Genomic DNA, 24,402 nt, shown 5'->3' on the forward strand with positions numbered 1-24,402 from the left:
ATGGTGGCTAACAACTGTCCATAACTCCAGTTCCAGGGTATCTGACACCCTCTTCTGGCCTCTGCAGGGCAATGCACACACGTGGTACACTTACATATATGCAGGCAAAACACCCATCTACATAAAATAAAAATAAAATATTTTTTAAAAATATAAGATGGTAAATCATAGAAAAACAACCAACTTCAACCTCTGGTATCCTCACACACACAAGGGGGGACATGCATGCACACACACAAAATAAATAAATGATAAAAATTTAAAATACAAAAGAAACAATACTGCATATTTTATATGCTTATGTCTATAAATGTCTGCCTGTATGTATGTACATATGTAAATCCTTCAAAAACAACTTGGAAGGATATTTATCAATGCAATAATGATAGCTACCTTTGGGAAGGGGAATTAAGAGGCACTAAACAGAGAATTTAACCTTAGATATAATATTGCAACTTTTTATGGAGAGTATGCTCATATTTTATATATATATATATATATAGTCTTTTTGAGACAGGGTCTCCTTGTAGCTCCAGGTGGCCTGGAACCCACTATGTAGACCAGGCTGGCCTTGAACTCACTGAGATCCTCCTGCCTCTGACTCCCTGATGGTATTAAAGGTGTGAGCCACTGAATGCACCCGTGTCGTGCAATGCTGCAGAGGTCAGAACAGGGCTTTGGATTCCCCTGGAACTGGAGTTAACAACGGTTCATAGTCGCCATGTGGGTGCTGGGAATCGAACCTGGGTCCTCAACAAGAGCAGTTAGTGCTCTTAACCACTGAGCCATCTCTCCAGCCCCTAAATATTTGTATATTTTAAAAAATCCTTTAATCCCAGCACTCGGGAGGCAGAGGCAGGCGGATCTCTGTGACTTCAAGGCCAGCCTGGTCTACATAGTGAGTTCCGGGCCAGCTAGGGCTACAGGGAGACCATATCTCAAAAAGACAAAAATAATTTTTAAAGTTTGAATCAGAAATGATAGAAAGAAAGTAGTTTACGGGCTCTCTAAAAAGAAATGTAATAATAATATTAGTAGAAATAAAAGAGTAGCCAAGCAAAATGTAGAACATACAGTAGAAGAAAGATTAATATAGACATTAATATAAAATATGAAACAATGAGAAATATTTGCATGGTGTGAAGGTTTAAAGTCAGTATGTCTGAGACTTCTAAGTAGGTTAAAGGAGCAACAATAAAATGTTCCTAGAAATTGTGAAATAAAACGTTATTTCAGAATTAAACTATAAAATGAATGAACAATGAATCAAACAGAAAAAAAAAGCATGTTCAAGAAACATAATGTCCTGGCAAGGATGTGGAGGAAAGGGAACACTGTGCCACGGTGATGGGAATATAAATTAGAACAGCCATTGTGTTCTCTCATTGTGGCAACATTTGGGTGGAACTGGAGGACATTAAGTGAAATGATCCAGGCACAGAAAGACAAGTATGACACGATCTCACTCATATGTGTGAATATAAAACTGTGATGCCACAGAGAGTAGCATGGTAGCTACCAGAAGCTAAGGAGAATAGGGGAGAATAGAGACAAGGGGTACTAAATTGATGGTAGATAGGAGAAAGAAGTTCTAGGGTTCTATTGCAAGTAGGGTAATTATAGATGAGGATAATGCACTGCATATGTCAAAAAATTAGAAGGATTTTGAATGTCTCACCACAAAGAAATGATAAATGTTTGAGGAGACAGATATGTTTACCCTAATTTAAACATTGCATAATGTATGCATGTATTAAAATATCACATGATGCCCTATAAATATGTGCAACTTTTACATGGCAATAATTTAAAAAAGAATCTGTGACTTTCAGGCTAACGAGACAGTTATAATTTGATTGACAATGTTGATATCTAGAAAGAAGGATGTATCAGTGAGCCAGAGACACATGGATAACAGGGAGTCAGTGAAACCAACATGGAAGATCACATCCTCAACTAGTTATTGTTCATGTACCTTAATTTCTCTACCTTTGAGATTGGTTTATTAATATGTTCCGATGAAACCCACTACTTGTTGTGTGGTCATTATGTAAAATAAATTTTAAAAAATAGCACCTGGTATGTAATAAGGGTTACAACTTACTAAAGGAAGGGGATGTAGTGGCCAGGCTAACATAAGCTGTGTTACAGTTCTAGATTTCATTCTCAAACAGCATTCTGGTTTTCATGCAGCAAGTTCTTGTGAGATACTCAGCATGAGTCAGCTTCCTGAGTCTTACCAGTTCTGGGACACTGAGCAGATCAAGTTTCTGAGAGTACAAGACTGAAAGTCCAAACTGGACTGAGGTTGAAAGCACGAAGGCCATGCTATCCAACAAGGTCTCCTGATAGCCCGACAACTAGCTTTCTAAGTGATACCTCGCCTCTGATAGTCTCAGTCTCGTTATATTTTAAAGTAACCAGCTGAGGGGAGGTTTATGCTGAAGAAATATAAAGAGTAGAAAATGAATTAAAATATTAATAGTAGTGTGAAGGGATTATAGGTGATTTCAATATTTTGTTTTACTTTGTTGTACTTTCCAAGTTTTCTTTAGTGAGTGTATATTACTTTGAGAATGCGTCTAAATGATATTGAGATGAAGACAAAACAGGGCACACACTTAAAGAGGACAAGGAGTTAGGGACACAGGAAGGATCTTCTCTCCAAAGTGAACTCCCTTTCCCTGTGCACTAAGGACTTGAAGTGGCTGATTTGCCAGTCACTTGCATTTGCGTAGGTAGTGACTGCAATGGAAACTATTTGCTTGAGAATTCCGTGTCACTGTACTGAACTGCATCATTGACTGGCTGTTTAATCTGAAAGTCCCAGTTCTGAGCACTTCCCCTTCATCATCATTAGCAAATAGTTGCTACTCTCCTGCCTATATGCTATATAGGGTCAGAAATAGGCGGCAGTGGCGGCAGTGGTGGTACAGACGGAGTTTGTAAGGAGAGACGAAAATTAGGTGGGGAAATGAACGAAAATGCAAAATCACTGTGGCCTGAGCGAGGTACCTCGGTCAGGGAAGGCTTAGATTTAGAACTTGAAAGGTCAACCAGTCTTACTCTCTTACCCCGCAATTCAGAGAGCAGGTGGTACTCCAGCTCAGCCCTGAGAGGGGTGCAGGGTTTGGAAACACAGAGAGCAAGTAGTGGGGGTGGGGACAGTAGACTAAGGAAGCCAAGGACCTGGGACCGCCTCCAAGGGCCGGATTCCCGGAGGCCAGGGCACCCTGTGTCCTGAAGGCTTCTTCCCCATCCCCCTCACACCCTTTATTTTCAGCGAATTCCTTGTCTCAGGCTCATTTCTTGCGCCCACGGGGAAAACCTTCCAAAGCAGGCCCACGACCGCCAGCTGTCCTGCCTGCCCTAGGCCATCCTTGCGCGCGGCTCGCTCCCCGCCTGTGACAGTCGCTTCCTCCAAGTGCCCAACTGTGGCTGCCTTTCCAAGCCCGGCGACCCCGTCTCTAAAAAGGAAAGGGCCCCAGGGGCGCTCCTTGTGGTTTGGCTTCAGAGTGCAGGGTTTAATCTGACCGTTTAGTCAAAATAAAAAATGTAATAAAGACCCGGAAATCGAATGTTTAGACCTAGAGCCCAAACTCGTCTTTCCTTTCGGTTTTGAAGTTACCGGACCTTCGTGAAGCTAGTCTCCCCGCTCCCCCCAGCAGTAAAAAGAAAGGGCACGTGGGGAAAATTAAAATAGTTAGTGAAAATGTTTCGAAAATAACCCGGGGAGAGCACACATTCAGGGCGGGCCCGCGGCGAGCGGGTGAGCGCAGCGCGCAGCTGCAGGACTCACGTCCCGCCTCCGAGTGCTCGCCAGAGGAGGCGGTGCCGCTGACCCGCGGCTGTCCTCAGCCTGAGCCTCGGGGTGCCTCGGACTCGGGGATGGGAACAGAGGATGCGGGAGCGGCGCTCCGAGGCCACGAGGGCCTAAGAGTGGCGACTGGACCGCTGTGGGCGGCAGCCGGTTGCGCCGCAGCCGCGTGAGGTGGATTCGGGAATCAGCCGCAGCGCCAGCAGGACCCGCCGGCCGCCGGAGCGAGCGGTGGAAAAGGCTTAGCAGGCCTGGCGCGCTGCTTCCCCAGTGCGCGAGTCGCAGCCTCCTCTAACAGCGGCGGTCGCTCGGAGGGCATTCGAAACGTGGCGCGATGAGGAGCCGGAGTAACTCGGGGGTCCGCCTGGATGGCTATGCTCGGCTGGTGCATCAGACCATCCTGTGCCATCAGGTAAGTGTAGGCAAGAGTGAGGTGTGACCGGCTGCACAGAGCGCATGTGTGTTTCTCCTGCTCCTTTAGCTGGGGAGGCCCTAAAAGACCCTGATGAAATATTAGGTGTCAAACCGGAAACAGAACCCAGAGTGTGGCATGGATAGCCAAGACCTCCACCGCATGGAGTGATCCCCTGAGAGATGGTTTCTGAACCCTGTGGTCACCTCTCAGGCCACTGCTGGGTTCTAAGAGCAGAGTTGCAAGAGGTGTTGACACTTGTTTCTTGACACCTGCACCCCCTCAAGTTTGGGCCACATCTCCTTCCAGTTTTCTTTCTCCAAAGAGATAGGGGACCATTTAGCCATCCCAAGAGACCTTAGGACTGTAGGAAGGTCAGGGCACTGTGTGTATACTTTTGTTTAAACAGTTTTGTTCAGTGGCCCAGGCTGGCCTTGAACTTGGGATCCTCCTGCCTCAGCCTCCTGAGTGCTTGAACAAACGCGCTTTTTGTTAGCTCTTTCTTTAGCTGTTTTTGTTTTATTTTGTTTGTTTCATTGTTTGAGACAGGGTCTCACCGTGTAGCCATACTCACCATCTTCACACTTGACCCCAGTGCAGGAATTTCAGGTGTGCACCACTTCTCCTCGCTTGTATACAGTTTGGGGGAATTGTTTGATTTGGCTTTGAGACAGTGTTACTCTGTAGCCCAGGATGGCCTGGCACTCAGTTGCCAATGCTGACCTTGAACTAGTGTCAGTCTTCCTACCACAGCCTCTTGAGTGATGGAATCACCAGCATGACACACCACACCTGGCTATATTACTTTTTGTTTTGTTTTTGTTTTTGTTTTCTGAGACAGGGTCTCCCTGTAACCCCAGCTGGCCTGGAACTCACTATGGGGACCAAGCTGGTCTCTATCTCACAGAGATCCACCTGCCTCTGCCTCCCTGAGTGCTGGGATTAAAGGTGTGTGCCACCACAGCCAGCCTGTGTATACTTTTAATTACATATTTTCTACTTTAGAAAGGAGTAGGTGGTTTTTCATTGGTAGTTGAGTTTAACTCAAAAGTTAAAATTTTTTCCTTAACTCCAGTTCCAGGGGAATCCAACGCCCTCTTCTGACCTCCGCGGCATTGCACGACACAAGTGCTCTCACATACATGCAGACAATACACTCATACACATAAAATAAAAATAATAAAATATTCAAAAATAATACATTTAGTAATATCTGTAATAATGCCTTTAAAATATAATGCCCACACTTTAGCCTTGTAAACTCCAAATTTTTCTTTCTTTTTTTCTTTCCTTTTTTTTTGTATTTTGAGGCAGGGTCTCCCTGTAGCTCCAGCTGACCTGGAACTCACTATGAAGACCTCGCTGGCCTTGAAGTCACAGAGATACACCTACCTCTCCTTCCCTAGGGCAGGGAAGCAGGCTCCACCAGGCCTCACTCTGGGCTTGTTAACTTTCAGTCAGTCCTTTTCCTTATTCTCAGGGCAACATGTGTAAAGAGAACAAACTTTCAATTAAAAAAAGAATATGCTAAAAAAAAAGATTATGTTTCAAGTAAAAAAAGAATATGCTCACTTGACTCAGTAGGCTTATGACAGAATGCAGGAAATCCAGTGTGTGTGGGGAAATGGGGGGTACAGAACGGGGAGGGTGTCTAATTATGATTAAGATGCATTGTGTGAGGGCTGGAGAGATGGCTCAGCAGTTAAGAACACTGGCTGTTCTTGCAGAGGACCCAGGTTTGGTTCCCAGTACCCATATGGTGGCTGACAACTGTCTGCAACTTCAGTACCAGGGGATCTGATGCCCTCTTCTGACCTTCTCCAGCACTGCACAACATGGGTGCACTTACATGCAGACAATATGCTCATATACATGAATTTTTTTTATTTTCAAGTTTTTTGTTTTAGAAGAAGCATTTCATTACAGCTTTAACATATTCAGTAACACATTCCAGAGCTGTAAATTTTTAGGTTCACAGTTATACAGTCATGTAATAATGAACTAAGTATAAACCCTGTAAGGCATAAAATTGAATGAGTTTTTACCCTTTAAAGAAGATCTCCATTTCATTTTAAAATATACTGTTTCTTACAGAAATATTCATTGTTTTTGCTAATAATGCTTAGATGTTGGCACATGCATCTCTAATCTGTATGTATCTGATTATTACAAAATTTTTAAATCCACCAAAATAAAAAAAGATGTATTGTGTAAAAGGCACAAAAATTCAATAAAAATATGCATTGAGAAAAGAATTTAAAAATAATGTGTTCTGTGAATCTAATAAGCACCAGCATGATGACTAACAATACTTTATTGTATGCTTGAAATTTGCCAAGATCTCCTCTATCCTCAACACTCCGAAGAAGAAAAATTTTTAAATCCACCAAAATAAAAAAAGATGTATTGTGTAAAAGGCACAAAAATTCAATAAAAATATGCATTGAGAAAAGAATTTAAAAATAATGTGTTCTGTGAATCTAATAAGCACCAGCATGATGACTAACAATACTTTATTGTATGCTTGAAATTTGCCAAGATCTCCTCTATCCTCAACACTCCGAAGAAGGGTCATTGTCTGAGGTGATGGATGTGTTAACTTGGTTGTGCTAATTGTTTCACAGTGAATAAATTTTTTTGCTTTTTAAAAAGTAGTTTATTTATTATTTTAATTTTATGCATATGAGTGTATTGCCTGCATGTATGTAAGTGCACCTGTGTCATGCAATACCCGAGGAGGTCAGAAGGTCAGAAGAGGGCATCAGATCCCCTAGAACTGGAGTTATTGATGGTTGTTAGCTGCCATGTGGGTGCTGGGTATCTAACCTGGGTCACCTGTAAGAGCAACCTGTGCTCTTAACTACTGAGTCATCTCTCCAGCACCCACAGTGAATATTTGTATAAAACCATCATATTGCACACTGTAAATATGTACATTATTTATTGTCAATTATAGCTAAAGCTAGGGGATAGTATTTGCCTGCAATTAGTCAAAAAAATTATAAAACTCAAGAATGAGAAAACAGAAGACTAAAATTTCCAAGTAAATGATTCCATGGATTTTGTTTCCTTTAACACTCTAAAGTTAACTGCCTGTACTGTTTTTTTTTTGTTGTTGTTGTTGTTGTTGTTGTTTTTACCTTGCAGAATCCAGTGACAGGCTTGCTTCCAGCAAGCTATGATCAGAAAGATGCCTGGGTCCGAGATAATGTGTACAGCATCTTGGCTGTGTGGGGTTTGGGGCTGGCCTATCGGAAGAATGCAGACCGTGATGAGGACAAGGCAAAGGCCTACGAACTGGAGCAGGTACTCAAAACAAAACATATAGAGATGTAGGTGTATGTGTGGTTGTGGTAGTGGGGAGCAGGAATTGAAAGAAATGTAGTCTTTTGCTTACCTTGCTGAAATTACATTCTAAAAAGTTTTCCTTTTGCAACTGAAGTGACTATTTCTTTGTGGTGGAACTTGAAAGTTGCTGATTCAGGGAAAAGGGCACAGTGTATTCATGAAAGATCTATCCTGAAACGGGTCTAAATTTACAATCCTCTTTCTCATTTAATGCATTTTGAGGGTTTCACCATTTTATTCTCATTGAGGAGACTATTTGAGAGCAGATATCTCCTATTTTACTTATTCTTTGAAAATTATTGTGATATGAGCCAGGCATCGTGGTGCATGCCATTAGTCCCAGCACTCAGGAGGCAGAAGCAGGTGGAGCTCTGTGAGTTCAAGGCCAGCCTGATCTACATAGTAAGTTCCAGGCCAGCTGGGGCTACAGGGAAACCCTGTCTCAAAAAGACCAAAAAAAAAAAAAACAAGAAAAGAAAATTGTTGTGATATTTGTATGAATGGAACTGGCAGAAATCAATAGGCCTTCCACATTAGATGCAAGTAAAGACTATTTGTTGATCTTTATAGCTATGGCACCATTTCAAAGAACCTGTTACCTGCCTGGGGACAGAATGAGGTCAGAGTCAGCAGATGACTCTAAGCCAACTTTTAAGGCACTTCCCCTTCAGTAAAGTAGCATCCTTTATAGAACTTTTGAACACAAAGGGAACTGCATCCTCTTAAATGTCTCAGAAAGCAGTCATTTGAATAACCTAGGACTTTTAATGTTGAAGGATTCTGTTATTAGTTGTAAGTATAGGTGCATTCTTTTCCTTTAGTGAGAAAGATTGCTCTACACTAGTCATTTTCTCCTGTGGTCTCTGAGCTCCAGTCGTGATCTGTAAAGCAGAATACTGAGATTTGGTTGTTCTTAAGAGAAGCAACATACTCTGAGGTTGCAGTTTCTGTCAGTGGGACAAATCTCAAGGTGTTATCCTCGGCGACAGCAAGCATTTTTAAGTCTTTCAAGCCATTATCGAGTGATAAAAAAAATTGTTAGAGATTTACTCTAGCTTAGGAAGTATGGACTTTTATATAAATAATACTATGATAGAAATTTGGAAAACATAGGCATATTTTTAAAAACCACATGTAATCTCCCAATCCTCCATCCTATCCTGAATGTTTTGTTATTTTTGCCTCAGTATTTTGTTGCTTGTTTTGTTTTACTTGAATTTACTATCAGTAGAACTGGAATTGCATACCTGGTATAATTTACTCAAGTTTTTCAGTATTATAAGAAATAATCTGTTGACTCTCTATTGGCCAATCATTCTGTAAAGTTGACATATTTCCTTATTTGACCCAAGTGGAAAGAGGAGGGAAAAGTAGGGAAACACTGGCTTGTCAATTCTAAAATATTAATGTTCTATTGCATAACGTTTCACCTAATTGAAAAATATTTTTCATGTCACCACATTAGGAACATTGGAATGTTTCAAAACATGGAAATAGGTAAAAAAACTACAAAAAAGAAAGTTTCTGTGGTAATTTAGAATTTCTATAGACTTATTTTATGAATCAAAATGAATTTAATTATTAGGTTTCATTAAAAAAAACCCGAGTTAATCTAGATCAGAGGTCAGAAATCTATCTTGGTAAGGAGTCGTATAATAAATATTTTGACACTATAGGTCACTTGTCTCTGACTAATTGCTCAGCTCTATAGGTGCGGTACAAAAGAACCAGAGATGATATGTAAAGAAGTAGCATGGTGATGTTCCAATAAAATTTTATTTTCTACCATGGGCTGAATTTGTCCCCACCCTAGATGAATAATTCAAAACTCTTGCTGTATATTGGAATTACTTAAAACGCTTTTCAGGAATAATCCTTATTGAACCTCACTTTAAAATAATTTAAAGAAGAATCTGGAAATGATGACCAGAGGCATCAATATTTTTTAATTACCTAGGTAATTCATATATGCAGGCAGATCAAATTAATGTGCCCAAAAATGATAATAACTTATCTATGACCAGTAAAGGAACATAGATTTAATCCAGTATTTAATCCACAGATTAAATTTCTACCTACTGCCAACTTGCCATTACTATGTGGATTTTTTTCCAACACGTTGTTAATCAATTATACCCTTCCTTTAACTCCTAGCTTCTCTCTCATAAAATCAAGAGAACTTTTTATAGATAAAAAGAAGGAACGGATTTAACTCACTCCCATATTCTAGACTGAAAATAGAATTAAATACATGCATACTTTTACAAACTCTTTTTATTGGGCATTAGATATAGTATTATAGCTATGAAAAGTAAATGTTCAGACAAATAAAGTTATCTCTTTACTTACCTTTGCTTCTATTTCTTCCTCAGTTTATTCTCTTTGTGGCATCTCTCATCTTTTCTCATGATTTTTTTCTACTACCTTTCTAAGAGTAATTTCCAACTCTCTGTCTTTAACTCTGGTATCACTTCAATTCAGAGCTCCAGTTTTTATTTGTCTGCATGTCCTGTGCCTCCTCAAACTCGGTGTGTCTGAAAATCCACTTTTCCAAGTAAAATCAAGCAGAGCAATCCACCAAACAACAGCAGCTTTCCAACTTCACTTTGTCTCCTTATGATGGTTTTATTACACAGCAGGACTTGTCATTCTTGCTTATTGATTCATGCAAATGAAATACACTTAATTCTTAGAATTTATTGACTTAGATATTTCCTTATTCTTCAACCATAATCTAAACCCTTATCACCTAATAGTGTTGTAAAAAGCGCACTTAAATTATATGATTTCCATCCTCCTTAGTCATTCTGTGGCTCTCTTGTCCATATAAGCAAAGTCCAAACATTTTGGATTGCTAGGCAAGGCTTGTAAGACTTGGTCCTAGCCTACTTTTTCAGTATTGTCTCATACTGTTGCCCTCTTTTATGCCCCCAGCCAGGTTAGTGTCTTCATCCTCCTCTATCAACAATACCTAACAAATGTTTAGTATAAATACTTTCCTTCTTTTATTGGTCTTTTTGAGACAAGGTGTAGCTGTAGCCTCAGCTGGTCTGGAACTCATCATGTAGACCAGGCTGGCTTCCATCTCATGGAGATCCACTTGCCTCTGCCTCCTGAGGGCTAGCATTAAAGGTATTCTAATGCCACACCCAGCTCTGGTATAAATACTTTTCATTGTGCAGCACACTTCCTCATAATTGGCAGTATTTTGTCTTACAGTGGTTTGTGAATTGGGGTTTACTATCCCCAATGTGTAAACAAATGGCTTGTACTGAGTTGAAGCTGAATTAGATGGTGGCATGAATACAACCTGGGTCTTTTGATTTCAGGTTTACTATTATTTGGATTTTGTGTTCATGGAAGTCATGGACATTGCTACCTCCAATTCTTTGTTTGCTTTGCTTTTTTTCTGCCTGAGACAGGGCTTATCTATGTAATTCAGGCTGACTTTGAACCCACAGTCCTCCTGCCTCAGCCCCTCTAGTGTGCACCAGCATGACCAACCTGCCACCACATCAGGCTTTCTAATTTTTTTATGGGCTACTTCTTTCATATAAGCGTTTCTTTAAAATCTAAGCCATTGTCTTACTTTGAAAGACCAGCAGTTTTTGTGCAATCCCTGTCCCTACTGAATTATGTATGGATCACTTCTTTTTCAGAACTTCTTTTTTTGAAACTTCTGAATCATTTATGGCTTGTCCCATTCAGCATATTTGTTTTTTGTGTAATTGTCATGTGCCAGACCCCCTAGTTAATATAAGAAAGAAAATGATATGGTATGCTTATATGTACCCTTCAGCTTCTTTTTGTGCTGGGGAGGCAGGGCCTTAGCATACTAAGCATGTGCTCATCACTGAGCTACATTCCCATTACCAGCACCCACATGGTGGCTAACAACCATGTGTAGCTCCAGTTCCAGGGGATCCAACACCCTTTTCTGGCCTCTGGGGGGCTATGCATGTGGTGCACATATATACATGTAAGCAAAACACTCATACACATAAAATATAAATAATAAATAAAATGTTTAGAATTAAAAAATAGATATATAAAAAAGGAAGGTGATAGAGATTTTCTTGTAGCATTTCTGGTCAGTTCCATTACTTTATGATATGTAGTTTAGGTTTCCAAACTAAAACATGTTCCTGAATTGTCAGTTCTTTTTAAAATTTTATTGGTAAGTGAAGGGGGCATTTATACATGGACATTACTTAAGAAGGGGGTTCTACAAGGGAAATAATTTTTACTTTTCCCTCAACAAAAGGCTTTGTTAGGAATTGGAATTTAGCCTGATGTGGCATGCATTTAATCCTAGCACTTGGAAGGAAGAGGCAAGCAGATCCCTGGGACATCAAGGCCACTGTGGTCTACATAGCGAGTTCCAGTCCACCTGTGGCTTCAGGGAGAGGCTATCTCAAAAACAACAACAAAAAAGAATCAAAGCATATTTTGATAGGTACTTATCCATATCATTGCCCACTACATTGCTTGTAGTCTCACTTGAATATGTTTTGAAGGAGTAGCAGAATGATGTGTCTCCTAAGATTAGTTTTCACAGGTGTCCTGAAGCCACCTCTGAGTCAGCACTCCTTGGAGTAACTTGGTTGGATTTCTTCTAAGCTTTGAAACAGAAAGCTTCTTAGAGAAATGGAGAAGCTATCCTATGCTATGATGTTCCAAATCATATTACTTACTCATGCCACTTTTAACATTTTTTAAAATTTTTATGTGTGCGAGCATTTTGTCATGTAAGTGTACCTGTGCATGCAAGGCCCACAGAGGCCAAAAGAGGGTGTTGGATCCCCTGGAATTGGAGATACTGGTAGGTGTTAGTCACTATGTGGGCACTGAGAACCAAACTCTGGTCCTCTGAAAAACCAGCCAGTGCTCTTAACCGCTGAGTCTACTCGTCAGTCTCTCATGTGACTATTGATGGGCCCTTCTAGTACCATATAGTACACAGTTAATGCCAGGATTTGAGTGTTAGGACTGGAAAACAAAATACTTAAGAAATTGTGATTTAATAGTGATATAATAGTGATGAGTTGACCTAAGAAACTTGTTACTTTTTTATAGAGAAAAAATTGAGCCATACTGAAAATTTCCCTTTACATTTGCTTGAAATTCACTTTATTCTTTAAGGAAAATATCCAGATACATGTTTATGTGGAATCTTAAGTCCTGACTGGTTCAGAAAAGACAGAAGTGATGATGTGAGGTCTTTCTAGGCTGTAGGATATTTGTTAGAGTCTCCTTACAGCCTTATGAACTGACATATTCCTTTTTTCCGGCTGGATTGTTCGCTACTAGAATGGTTGGCTTATTTTTATGTAAACCGGCCAAACTTGGATTATTTCTTAACTCAAAGGAATCATAAACTATAGTTTTTGATTCCACTTTTAGCTGCAGTCTGTTTTTCTGTGTACCTATAAAGTAAATGCCATGTAAATAGAACCCAGGATAGGGTTACTTGTTCTCAAAAGGTCATGTACCAATTAAAGTTGCTGAGTAAGTGTTCTTGTGTCTCAGCATGTTTCTAACAGTCTTGTTTCCATTTATTTCTGCAGAGTGTAGTGAAGCTAATGAGGGGACTGCTGCACTGCATGATCAGACAGGTATGGCACTGGTAACAACTTCTCTAATAAAACATCATGACAACATCTTGATAGTACTTACAGCCTTTTATTCAGTTTCATAAATATTACACTCTAACTTTAGAAAGTCTAGAACTCAGGGGTGGGGATATCACACATAGACTCACCACCCTGTTACCACTGGAATACATCCATCCAGTCTTTTCCTCTCTTTATAAGTGACTTTTTAAAAATCATTACTCTGTATGCAATTCTGTGCAGTGGGCAAAAGATGATGCAGGTCTAAAAACACCTCATCTGAAACTCTTGGGGCCAGATCAGTTCAAGAACTAAGTATTTTTCAGATTTTCTAAAAGGCATTATAGTATATATACCATATATTTTGTCATGTCTTGCATGGATAGAGGAAAAAAAACTCTGCAATCAAAAATCTCTTTGTAAAGAGACAGATGTTTTCATACTAAATGTACTACACTCTAAATAGCCCTACATCAGTTTGAATTTGGTGTTTCCACCAAATGAATTTTGGTGTAAAATTTAGATAGAAAAAGTTCTTTGAAAAGCATTTTCAATTATAGGATTGGAGACAAGAGGTTTTGGACTTCAAGGAACTGGCATTCTCTGACCATGAGTGAAATTGAACATCCTGTTATATATGAACTGAGAATTTGTACTTCCTTATTAATGAATTGCCCACTAGATCCTCTGCTTCTGTTTCTTTTTAGGTTGCCTCTTTCTTGCCTGCTGAGTTCTTATACCTTATGGACATTAAACATTTGTCATGGGTATCACAAATATCTTTTACAGTCTACTATTTATCCTTTGAGTTTATGGTATTTTCTCCATACAAAAGTAGTTAACTAAAAACTGTTTTATCCTAGGAAATCTTAAAACATGTTGTACCTGTTGAATCTGTCTTAAATTATGTGAGAGTCAAGATTGTTTCATTAGAAGAAATTGTGGCCCAGGTTCGTAAAGGGACTCTCACCATGCATACAACACATCTAAAATAGAAAGATATCAACTTCTGAAGTTCCTTGTCTACAAATGTTTTTTAAAATATTTTCCATCATTACTGTACATACAATTATTTATTATATATCACTGTTTACTAGGCTGTCTCACATATTTCTCTCCCTGTCTTTGCTACTTTATGTATATAGTATTATAGTATTTATATAGTATTATTTAGATAGTTATATTTTCTGCCTTAAGGTATAATGATTACTATCATACATAAGAGGCATAAGTAATAGCATCTACATTTCAAGAACTTTAATTTGCTTTTTACCCAATGTTTCCTCTCCAGACTTTTTTAGGGGATGTTGGAAATTGAACCTATGTCCTCATGTTTACTAAGCACACATTACCCTGAGCTATACCCCAGCTCCCAGTGATTCCTTCCTAATCTTTAGTTTCTGAAATACCTTATCACTGTGACTCTGTATATCTCTCATTACCTCTAATCATGGTATCTTCAAAATATATACTCTTGGAGCTAAAGAGATGGCTAAGCCTTTAAGAGTGCTTAATGCTCTTCCAGAGGACATAAGTTTGGTTCCCATCCAGCACCCACATCAGGTGACTCATAGCTGCCCGTAACTGCAGCTCCAGAGGATCCAATGCCCTGTTCTAGTCTCCATAGGCGTCCACATACACACAGACACAGACACACACACACGCACACTTTTGTCCTAATTTATCTGAAAATTTCAGGAACAAATGTGTAATGCTGAGTTATCTCTTAGTAAGCTGAAGCCTGAGCTGGCCTGGAACTCACTATGTAGACCAGACTAGCCTTAAACTCACGGAGATCCACCTGCCCCTACCTCCTGAGTGCAGGGACTAAAGGCGTGCGCCACCATGGCTAGTAAGCTATTCTTACACGTTTGAAAGTTCAGTTTATCCACAATGTAGAAAAGCAACCATCGGTAGCATAAAGAGGCAGTGAGCAAGGAATAGGTATTTTGGTCATTTGATATTATTTTATAATTACATTTCTTAATAAAAATAATAATATATTTTCCCAGTGTAGGGAAAAAGAGGTAACAGTATATTTGAAATAGTCACAATTGCCTAAAGCAGAATGCAGTGATATATGTTACAGCAGTAGGCAAACGAGGCATGGGGTTGATTTTTCTGAATGCCCTTTTTGTGCTGTTTTCTTTATAGGTTGATAAAGTAGAGTCCTTTAAGTACAGTCAGAGCACTAAGGATAGCCTCCATGCCAAGTACAACACCAAAACTTGCGCCACTGTAGTGGGTGATGACCAGTGGGGACACCTGCAGTTGGATGCTACTTCTGTGTACCTGCTGTTCCTAGCACAAATGACTGCCTCAGGTCAGTACAAGAAGTACTACATGCCCCTAGCATGGAGCACCTACTCTAGCACACATAGCTTCTCCAAAGGTATTGGAAAGAACACAATATGCCAAAGAAGCACATTAGAAACAATGGAATTATACAAATTTTATTCAGATAAATGACTTTTTGAAGTTGTGGCATTATCTCGTTACATTGAGAAAGAAATTTGGAGTACTAACTAATATTCTTTTGAAATGAGAACCAGGAAACCTGGGGTAAATTTTTAGACAGGCATTTTTATTATTTATTAATCCAAAGATGGGGGAGATAGGAATGAAGCATTAAGGTTTTTCCTTATTGTCGTATGATAAGCCTGTGGATAGTATAGCTATAGTCATCCACTTCATATGCTCTTTATGAGTATATTCTAAACAAGACATCTGCCTCTAGGCATCTGTATTATATTTAGGAAAACACCTTAAGGATTAGAATCTAAATATGTATGTTATTATTAAATAATGTTCTCTTTAAGTAGTTTTGTTATTAGCTTTAGATGCTTGATATGTAAAATTATAAAAAATATGGTAGCACATGTCTGTCTATAATCCCAGAACTTGGGAAGGAGAGGCAGGAGGTTTGTAGTAAATTCCAAGCTAGTCTACATAGTGAGTTCCAAGCCAGCCAAAGCTACATAGGGAGATCCTGTCTCAAAACAAGTAGGAGCTAGAGAGATGACTCAGCAGTTAAGAGCACTGGGTATTCTTGTAGAAGACCCAGGTTTGATTCCCAGCACCCACATGGTGGCTAACAACTATCTGTAACTCCAGTTCTAGGGGACCTGATGCCATCTTCTTTCCTCTGTGGGCACTGCACGACATGGGCGCACTTACATATGCAGGCATAAAATAAAATTTAAAAATAAAAGAAACAAAAACAGTAACACATGATTCCCTTTATAGATGTCAAAATGGGAATGGAGACAATCCTATTCTATTGTTTATAAATTTAATAAGAACATTGTCAAGTCTTTCTTGGTAACCTAATGTGTTCATAATACCACTTTTTTATGGTGCTGGGGATCAAACTGAGGACTGCATGCATTCTAAGCAAGCTGTCTACTACTAGGCTACATTGCCAGACCTTTTAATTTTTTTTAAGAACATTGTCAAGTCTTTCTTGGTAACCTAATGTCTTCATAATACCACTTTTTTTATGGTGCTGGGGATCAAACTGAGGACTGCATGCATTCTAAGCAAGCTGTCTACTGCTAGGCTACATTGCCAGACCTTTTAATTTTTTTTTAAGAACATTGTCAAGTCTTTCTTGGTAACCTAATGTGTTCATAATACCACTTTTTTATGGTGCTGGGGATCAAACTGAGGACTGCATGCATTCTAAGCAAGCTGTCTACTACTAGGCTACATTGCCAGACCTTTTAATTTTTTTTTGAGAGAGATGGCCTTACTAAGTTGCCCATGCTAGCCTCAAACTTGTAATCTTCCTCCATCAACCTCCAGTTATCTGGGATTGTAGGTATGAACCATCGTATCCATCTAGTACCACATTTTTGAGTTGTAGTGTATGTGTATGCATGTGTGCATGAATGTACATGTGCATGTGTACACATGTGGAAACGAGAGACTGATGTTGGGTATCTTTCACTATTACTTTTTGCCTTATCTTTTGAGACAGGATCTATCACTGAATCCAGAGCTCCCGACTGTGAGGCTGGATGGCCACTGAGCTCTGGGGATCTGCCTACCACCCATTTTTCCCAAGGCTAGAGTTATACATGCCCAGCATTTATATGACTGCTGGGAATTGGAACTCAGGTCTTCATGCTTGTGCACAAGGCACTTTTCCAACTTGAGCAATCTTCTTGGCCCTGAGTGTCACATTTTTGACACTTTAATTTCTTTCTATTCCTATATCAGTATAGTGTTCCTTGATACAAAAGGCATTCACGGTGGGAATACCCTCAGAATTTTCTTGTCTTTTTTTTCTTTTTGAAACCAGTATTTGGTGATAAACTCTTTTCTTTTTTGTTCTTCTAGAATGCATATCCCAGAGGGCTGAATATAATCTTTCTGCAAAATTAAGAATTGACTGTCCAATTAGTGTCTTTTTTGGAGGAGAAATTTCCAGAATAAATATAAATTTAGGTTTTATTTTTTTTAAATAGAATGGCGACTATAATTTCATTTCTAATAATATTTTGATTCCATTTCTGGAGGGTTTTTGTTTTGTTTTGTTTTTTACAAAGCCGTTGCTGACTAAATATCCATGTTGGTTTTTAACTTTGAGCCCCACATGGAAGCAGAAATACACTAAAAAAGTTCGTGAGACATATTCATAACAAAAATATTTATTGATTCCTAACTGATTTAATTTTCAACTCAATTTACTGACTTCGATAGGTTATTGGAATAAAGTGGATATTATTTGATCACGTCTCTGGGAAATAAGGAATAAGTAGAAATTCACAAGTCAGAAAGGGCAGGTCATAATAGGAGCACAGTGAAGAAGTTTGGAAGGTATTGCTCATCAAGTTAGGGCTAGCTGTCTCCTATGCTTAGAGTGTAAGATGAATCTGGAAAAATGGCAAAATATGAAGCTAGGAAGTTGGGGCTAACTATTTGAGGACTTACATAGCATGCTAAATCATTTGGAATTTAGTCTGCCAACATTAGAGAGCCTTTCAGTGTAAATAGTCAAGGAACTTAAAGATTTATCTGAGGAGCAGGTAACTCAATTAGATGTGGGGCAAAGGTAAGACAGGAGGGTAGTAAAATACTTCAGACAAGAAATAATATGGAGTTTGTAGAATTCATTTGCCTTGAAAATGGCCGATGTGAGATATAATCAGTACAGTATGAAAGATCTTTATAGAATATTAGAGATACCTTGCATATTTCTGAATACTTGTTTAAGATAGGTTTAGACAGAAGCTGCCTGCAACTTACAGAGTTGAAGGGCTCCATAGACCCTGACCCAGGAAAACAGCCATGAGTGCTAAAAATTGTTTTAAAAACAAACCAACCCATTGAAGTTATTGGAAGTTGTCCAAAGGACAATATTAACTGGAGAAACATACCAAGAAATATAATTCTTAAGAGCAGTGAGGGACTGTGGCATCTGGGCCTCAACTCACTTCCTCCCCTACCCCAACTCTGTATGACAGAAGCACTAGCCAGAATACAAAGCCTCCTCTTACCCCAGCTCCAGTTTAGGGCTATTGCATCTTCCCAAGAGAAATAGGCTGGCATCATTTCTCATTCTCCTCAGCTCCGTACTGCAGAAGCCCCAGTCCAGGCAAGACTAACTTAGAAGTCCTCTGCACCCCAAGATGCTTGTGGAGTAGACTATTTACCCCAGACACTGCAGAATGAGAATATTACGTAGTCTACCTCTTGCCTGGGTCCAAGGTTCTACACTGGGAGATGCAAGCTGGGAAAATCAGCAGCTACCACTTCTGTCCAGAGCTTAGTTTGTAAAGCAGAAGTGCCTTTCCAAAAAAAAAAAATGGGACACTGCTGTCACCACCAACTCTGGAGAACTGGCACAGAAATTTTCCTGGTGGGAAGAGGCAAACCGTAAACAAAGCTCCTCAAGAGAACTAACTTTTGGACCAAAGTGTGAGAAAATTCAATACAGACTTTGATTTTAAGTACTTCAGATGAGGCTAGTTGCTCAGTAACAGCAAGAAGCTAAAACATAGACTCCCTACACATCTTAACAGAACCAAAGGAAAACAGCAGAAGAGTCCGCCTAGGTGTTGGAAAAAGTTTCAAAGACTTGACTCAAAAAACACACCTAAAAAGGGCCTGAATTTAATTGCTTAAAATTATGCAGAAATTTATGCTTGGGGATTCTACAAAATAACAAAGCAGTCAATTGAAATTAGTGGTGGGGAGAAGCTTAGCTTGATATCAACAGAGTCAGACATCTAACAGATCTAGAAAATAGTTAATGAGCTCCTCTCCCCAACAATGTCTTCCCAGGGTGACAGTCCCCATGGTTGTGTCCTCTAAGGACTATCAAAGGCTGTATATTATGGGGAAAAATACTCTTTACTGAAATAGTCCAGTCAAATCACTAAACCAACAAAAATAAGCCCCAGAGAAGAAGGTATCAGGATCTAAAGTTCTCACAACATACTCTACAAAAGCCCAGTTTTCAATCAGAAAATTAAGAGACATACAAAGCAACAACAACAAAAAAATACAACCAGATATAACCAGCACTCAGGAGGCAGAATCTTAAGGGTCATGAATGTGAATTAAAGGCCACCCTGGGGTATGTAGCAAGACCCTCAGAAAAAAAAGGGGGAGGAGCTGGAGAGATGACTCAGCAGTTAAGAGCACCGTCTGCTATTGCAGAGGACCCAGGTTTGATTCCAAGCACCCACATGGCAGCTAACAATTGTCCATAACTCCAGTTCCAGGGGATCTGACATCCTCTTTTGGCCTCCTCGGGCTTTGCATGACATTGGTACACTTGCGTACATGCCAAGACACTCATACACATAAAATGAAAATAAATAAATAAATAAATAAATAAATAAATAAATAAACTTTATCAAAGGAAGTAAAGGGGGAGAGGGAAAGAGAAAAGGGAGAAAAGTAAGAAGCAAAGGGGGACTGAGGAAGGGATGGAAAGAGGGAGACAGAGAAAGAGTGTATGTTAGCACCTGTAATCCCAGGACTTGAGAGGTAGAGACAAGAGAATTGGGAGTTCAAGGCCAGCCTATGCTAAATGCAACCCTGTCTCAAAAACAAAAGGGGGTGGCTGGAGATATGGCTCAGCGCTTAAGAGTACTGACTATTCTTGCAGAAGATCGGGGTTTGGTTCCCAGCACCACATGGCAGCTAACAACCTTCAGTAACTCCATTTCCAGCACATCTGACACCATCTTCTGACCTCTGTGGGCATTGCATGACCACGGGTGTACTTACATATATGCAAGCAAGACATTTATGCACATAAAGTACAAATAAACAAACAAAACATGTTTTTAAAATCACACAAGCCAGGCATGGTGCTGCACACCTTTAGTCCCAGCACTTGAGAGGCAGAGGCAGGTGGATCTCTGAGTTTGAGGCCAGCCTGGTCTATTTAATGAGTTCCAAGACAGCTGGGGCGATAGGGAGACCCTGTCTCAAAAAAAAAAAACCAACCAAACAAACAAAAAAAAACAAGCAAACAAGTAAAAAGACAAAAAAAATCACAAAAAAGGGCTGGAGACATGGCTCACCAGTTAAGAGCACCAACTGCTCTTGCTCCAGCACTCACATGGTGGTTAACAATCATCCTAATTCCAGTTCTAGGGGATCCGATGCCCTCTTCTGACCTCTGTGGGCTTTGCATGACACGGGTGTACTTACATACATGCAGGCAATACACTCATACACATAAAATAAAAATAACACATAAAATATTTTTTTAAAAACACACAAAAAAGGAAAGGAGGGAAAGATATAATACCAAAAGCATAAATAACTTTAAAAGAGTGATATTGAAATTTATCAAAATTAAGAACTTTGGTGTTTTAAAGGACCCATTTAAGAAAGTAAAAGAGAATCTAGGTGTAGTCTTAGTGTCCACCTGTGATATGAGCACTTGCAAGGTAGAGGTAGGAGGATCCAGTGTTGAAGGTCATTGACAGCTAAATAGCAAATTCTGTGCTGGTTTGGGCTACATTAAGACCCTGTCTCATAAAACAAAACAAGTGTGTGTGTGTGTGTGTGTGTGTGTGTGTGTGTATAATGGTTATAAATCATATATCTGATAAGGTATTTGTATCAATAATAAAGAACTCTCACAATTCATTATTTAGAAGATTAACAGGTATGGTGGTGCATGCCTATAAACGCAGTACTTGGGAGGATGTCAAGTTCAAGGCTAGAGGGAAACCTTATCTTTAAAAAAAAGAGAAAGGAAGTAAAATAATACCCTAATTAAAAATGTCCAAAGTACCTCAATTGACTTTCCTGTAATGGTGATTTTTAAATCATCACTAAGAACATGAAAAGATGCTGTGCATCATTAATCACTAGAGAAGTGCAGATGTGAATCACCATGAGACAGTTCTTCATCCACTCTAGAATCTCTGTAATCAAGCAGACAGATAATAGCAAGTGTTGCTGAGAAAATGGAGAAAATAAAACCTTCACCTACTGCTGTTAGAGATGAAAAAATTAAGGCCTGCAAGATGGTATAGTGGAAGGAGAGAAACAATTCCCCACAAATTGTCCTCTGATCTTCACATGTGTCATGGCATGCACAGGCACAGGGTGCACATGCACGCACGCACACACAAATAAATAAATGAATAAATAAATAAATAAATAAAATTGAAAAATTTTAAAAAGAAATGTAAAATGATACACCCCCTTTGGAGACCAATCTAGTGATGTCTCAAAAGTTTAAACGTAGAATTACCATATGATCCAGCAGTTTCACTCCTAAGGATGTATTCATGAGAAATGGAAACATTCACATCAAAAAATATATGCGTGGATATTTATAGCAGCAACATTTACAATAGCCAAAAAGTAGAAGTAACCCAATTTTTATCAACCGATGATTGGATAAGTAAGAGATGATGCACTCATCTATTGAATTTTTTTGTCAATAGAGAAATAAGTACTGATACATCCTACAGCACAACACAGACAAAAGTCTACATGCTATATATAATTCCATTTATATAAACACCCATTAGAGTTAAACTATAGAAACAGAAGATTAACTAAATGATTCCATTGGCTCGGAGGCAAGTATTGAAGGGAAATGAAGTAACCATTAATGAGGACAAGTTCCTTTGTGGTGATGAAAATGTTCTAAAATTTTTTTAAATATATTTTTATTTTTATTTTATGTGTATGCATATATTGCCTGCATGTATGTAAGTGCATCCATGTCGTGAAATGCCCGCGGAGGACAGAAGAGGCTGTCGGATTCCCTGGAACTGGAGTTATGGACAGTTGTTAACTGCCATGTGGGTGCTGGGATTCGAACCCAGATCTTCTGCAAGAACATTCAGTGTTCTTAATTGCTGAGCCATCTCTCCAGCCCCAAATGTTCTAAAATTGATTATAGTGATTGTAAACTGTACAGGCACCAAAAATCATTGTATTGTTTGTTTGGGATAGATGAGTTATATGATATGAAAATCTTAATAAAATTGCTTTTAAACATGATGGGGAAGAAAGACATGCTGTTAATGCTAGACAGGTAAAGCAATTGAAGGAGATTTAAGCTTAGTCCCCTGAAGTCACCTCCATTTCTGGAACCCTGCAATGGTAACTGACCAACTCTTGATCTTTTCCCTCAGGACTCCACATCATCCACAGCCTAGATGAAGTCAATTTTATACAGAACCTTGTGTTTTATATTGAAGCTGCATATAAAACTGCTGTAAGTACTCATTTTGGGATGGACTTTAAACACAGGATCATACTGTTTCTAAAATACTGAACAACCCATTTCTTCTCCTAATGTTGCACCTCATGACCAGAAAGGCTTGTGACAGAACCTCTTTTCAGGTTCTTTACTAAGATCTCCAGTTCCCTGCTTGTCCTTTCCGCGAGGGGTTATAGAGATAGGAGGGTCCAGATGCTATGCTTTCATTCCTTTCATTTCCATACCTCATGGCATGTATTTGGCAATCTGAGACTAAATGGTGGTCATTTTTATTTTACTGTTTTATTTTAATTTAGACTGCTTTATTAGAGGGTCTCTAGCTCAGGATGACCTTGAGCTCCCTATGTACCTGAGGATGACCTTGAACATCTGACCATTCTTCTGCCTTCACCTCCTGAGAATGCTGAGCTTACAGGCATGTGCCACCATGACAGGTTTTATATAGTGCTAGGAATCGAGCCCATACATGATCTTTTTTAAAATGTGTGTGTATAACAATAGCAAGCGAACTTGCTCATCTTTTTAAATTTTTTTTTAATTTTTTTAAATTTTATGTATATGCGTGTATTGCCTGCATGTAGGTAAGTGCACCCGTGTCATGCAGTGTCCACGGAGGTCAGAAAATGTTGTCGGATCCCCTGGAACTGGAGTTACAGACAGTTGTTAGCTGCCATGTGGGTTCAGGGATTCAAACCCAGGTCTTCTGCAAGAAAAACCAGTGTTCTTAACTGCTGAGCCTTCTCTCCAGCCCTCATACATGGTCTTTTTTTATAATTTTTTAATTTAATAACCACATGATTAGAAGAAACATTGCATTACAGCTTTAACATGTTCAGTAACACATTCCAGAGCAAGGATACAGCTCTTTCTAAAGTAGTTGTAAATTTTTAGGTTCACAGTTGAGTTAATACAGTTATACAATATTGAACTCAGTATAGACCCTGTAAGAACATAAAATTTAATGAGTTTTTACCCCTTTAAAGAAGATCACCATTTCATTTTAAAATATGCTCTTCCCTACATTTTTAATGCTAAGATGTTTGCACATGTGTCTTTAATTGCTATGTATCTGATTATTACTAGTCACAGTTGCTTATACTCAGATCCTTAGTACCTGAGTATGGATATAAAGTCATCAGGTAGATTTCACTGGTAATGTTTATCACCTCTACTATTTAACATGAAGTAAATTTTTCTTTCCTTCTCAAATATGTCTTTTTTTAATTTGTTGATTTGTGTGGATATCATACAGAACATCCCACATAATCTTATTCATCTATATACCCACTTCCCAAATAGCATCCTCCCATAGCCTCCCTGCTCCCACACACTGGAGCCCATATACTCTGTCATCCCTGTTACTGTCCACTGTGTTGTAGGGACCCACAGCCATTCCCAGTACTTGTCCATCTGCTGAATCTAGTCAGGCTATCTAGAGAGCTTTGTTTTGGAAAGATCAGCTGTTCCTCATCTAGCAGCAATCAATTGTCAATATTCCTTT

The 24,402-nt window shown here is 39.2% G+C and overlaps 1 protein-coding gene across 3 annotated transcripts in view; it reads left to right on the forward strand.

Moving 5' to 3' along the window:
- The first annotated feature begins 3,824 nt into the window (after positions 1-3,824).
- Positions 3,825-24,402, forward strand: part of Phka1 (phosphorylase kinase regulatory subunit alpha 1) — a 195,553-nt gene continuing 174,975 nt past the window's right edge. For all 3 annotated transcript variants that reach the window (XR_003847395.1, XM_008855548.3, XM_029557441.1), the window contains exons 1-5: positions 3,825-4,229; positions 7,377-7,535; positions 13,145-13,192; positions 15,344-15,512; positions 22,813-22,895. Coding sequence is in view for 2 of the 3 variants with exons in the window: in XM_008855548.3 (XP_008853770.1) it covers positions 4,152-4,229; positions 7,377-7,535; positions 13,145-13,192; positions 15,344-15,512; positions 22,813-22,895 (537 nt within the window). In the remaining variant the exon portion in view is untranslated. The remainder of the gene's footprint in view (positions 4,230-7,376; positions 7,536-13,144; positions 13,193-15,343; positions 15,513-22,812; positions 22,896-24,402) is intronic.

Source organism: Nannospalax galili, unplaced genomic scaffold (assembly GCF_000622305.1).
Source record: "Nannospalax galili isolate Female #2095 unplaced genomic scaffold, S.galili_v1.0 scaffold747, whole genome shotgun sequence".
NCBI classification, from domain to species: domain Eukaryota; kingdom Metazoa; phylum Chordata; class Mammalia; order Rodentia; family Spalacidae; genus Nannospalax; species Nannospalax galili.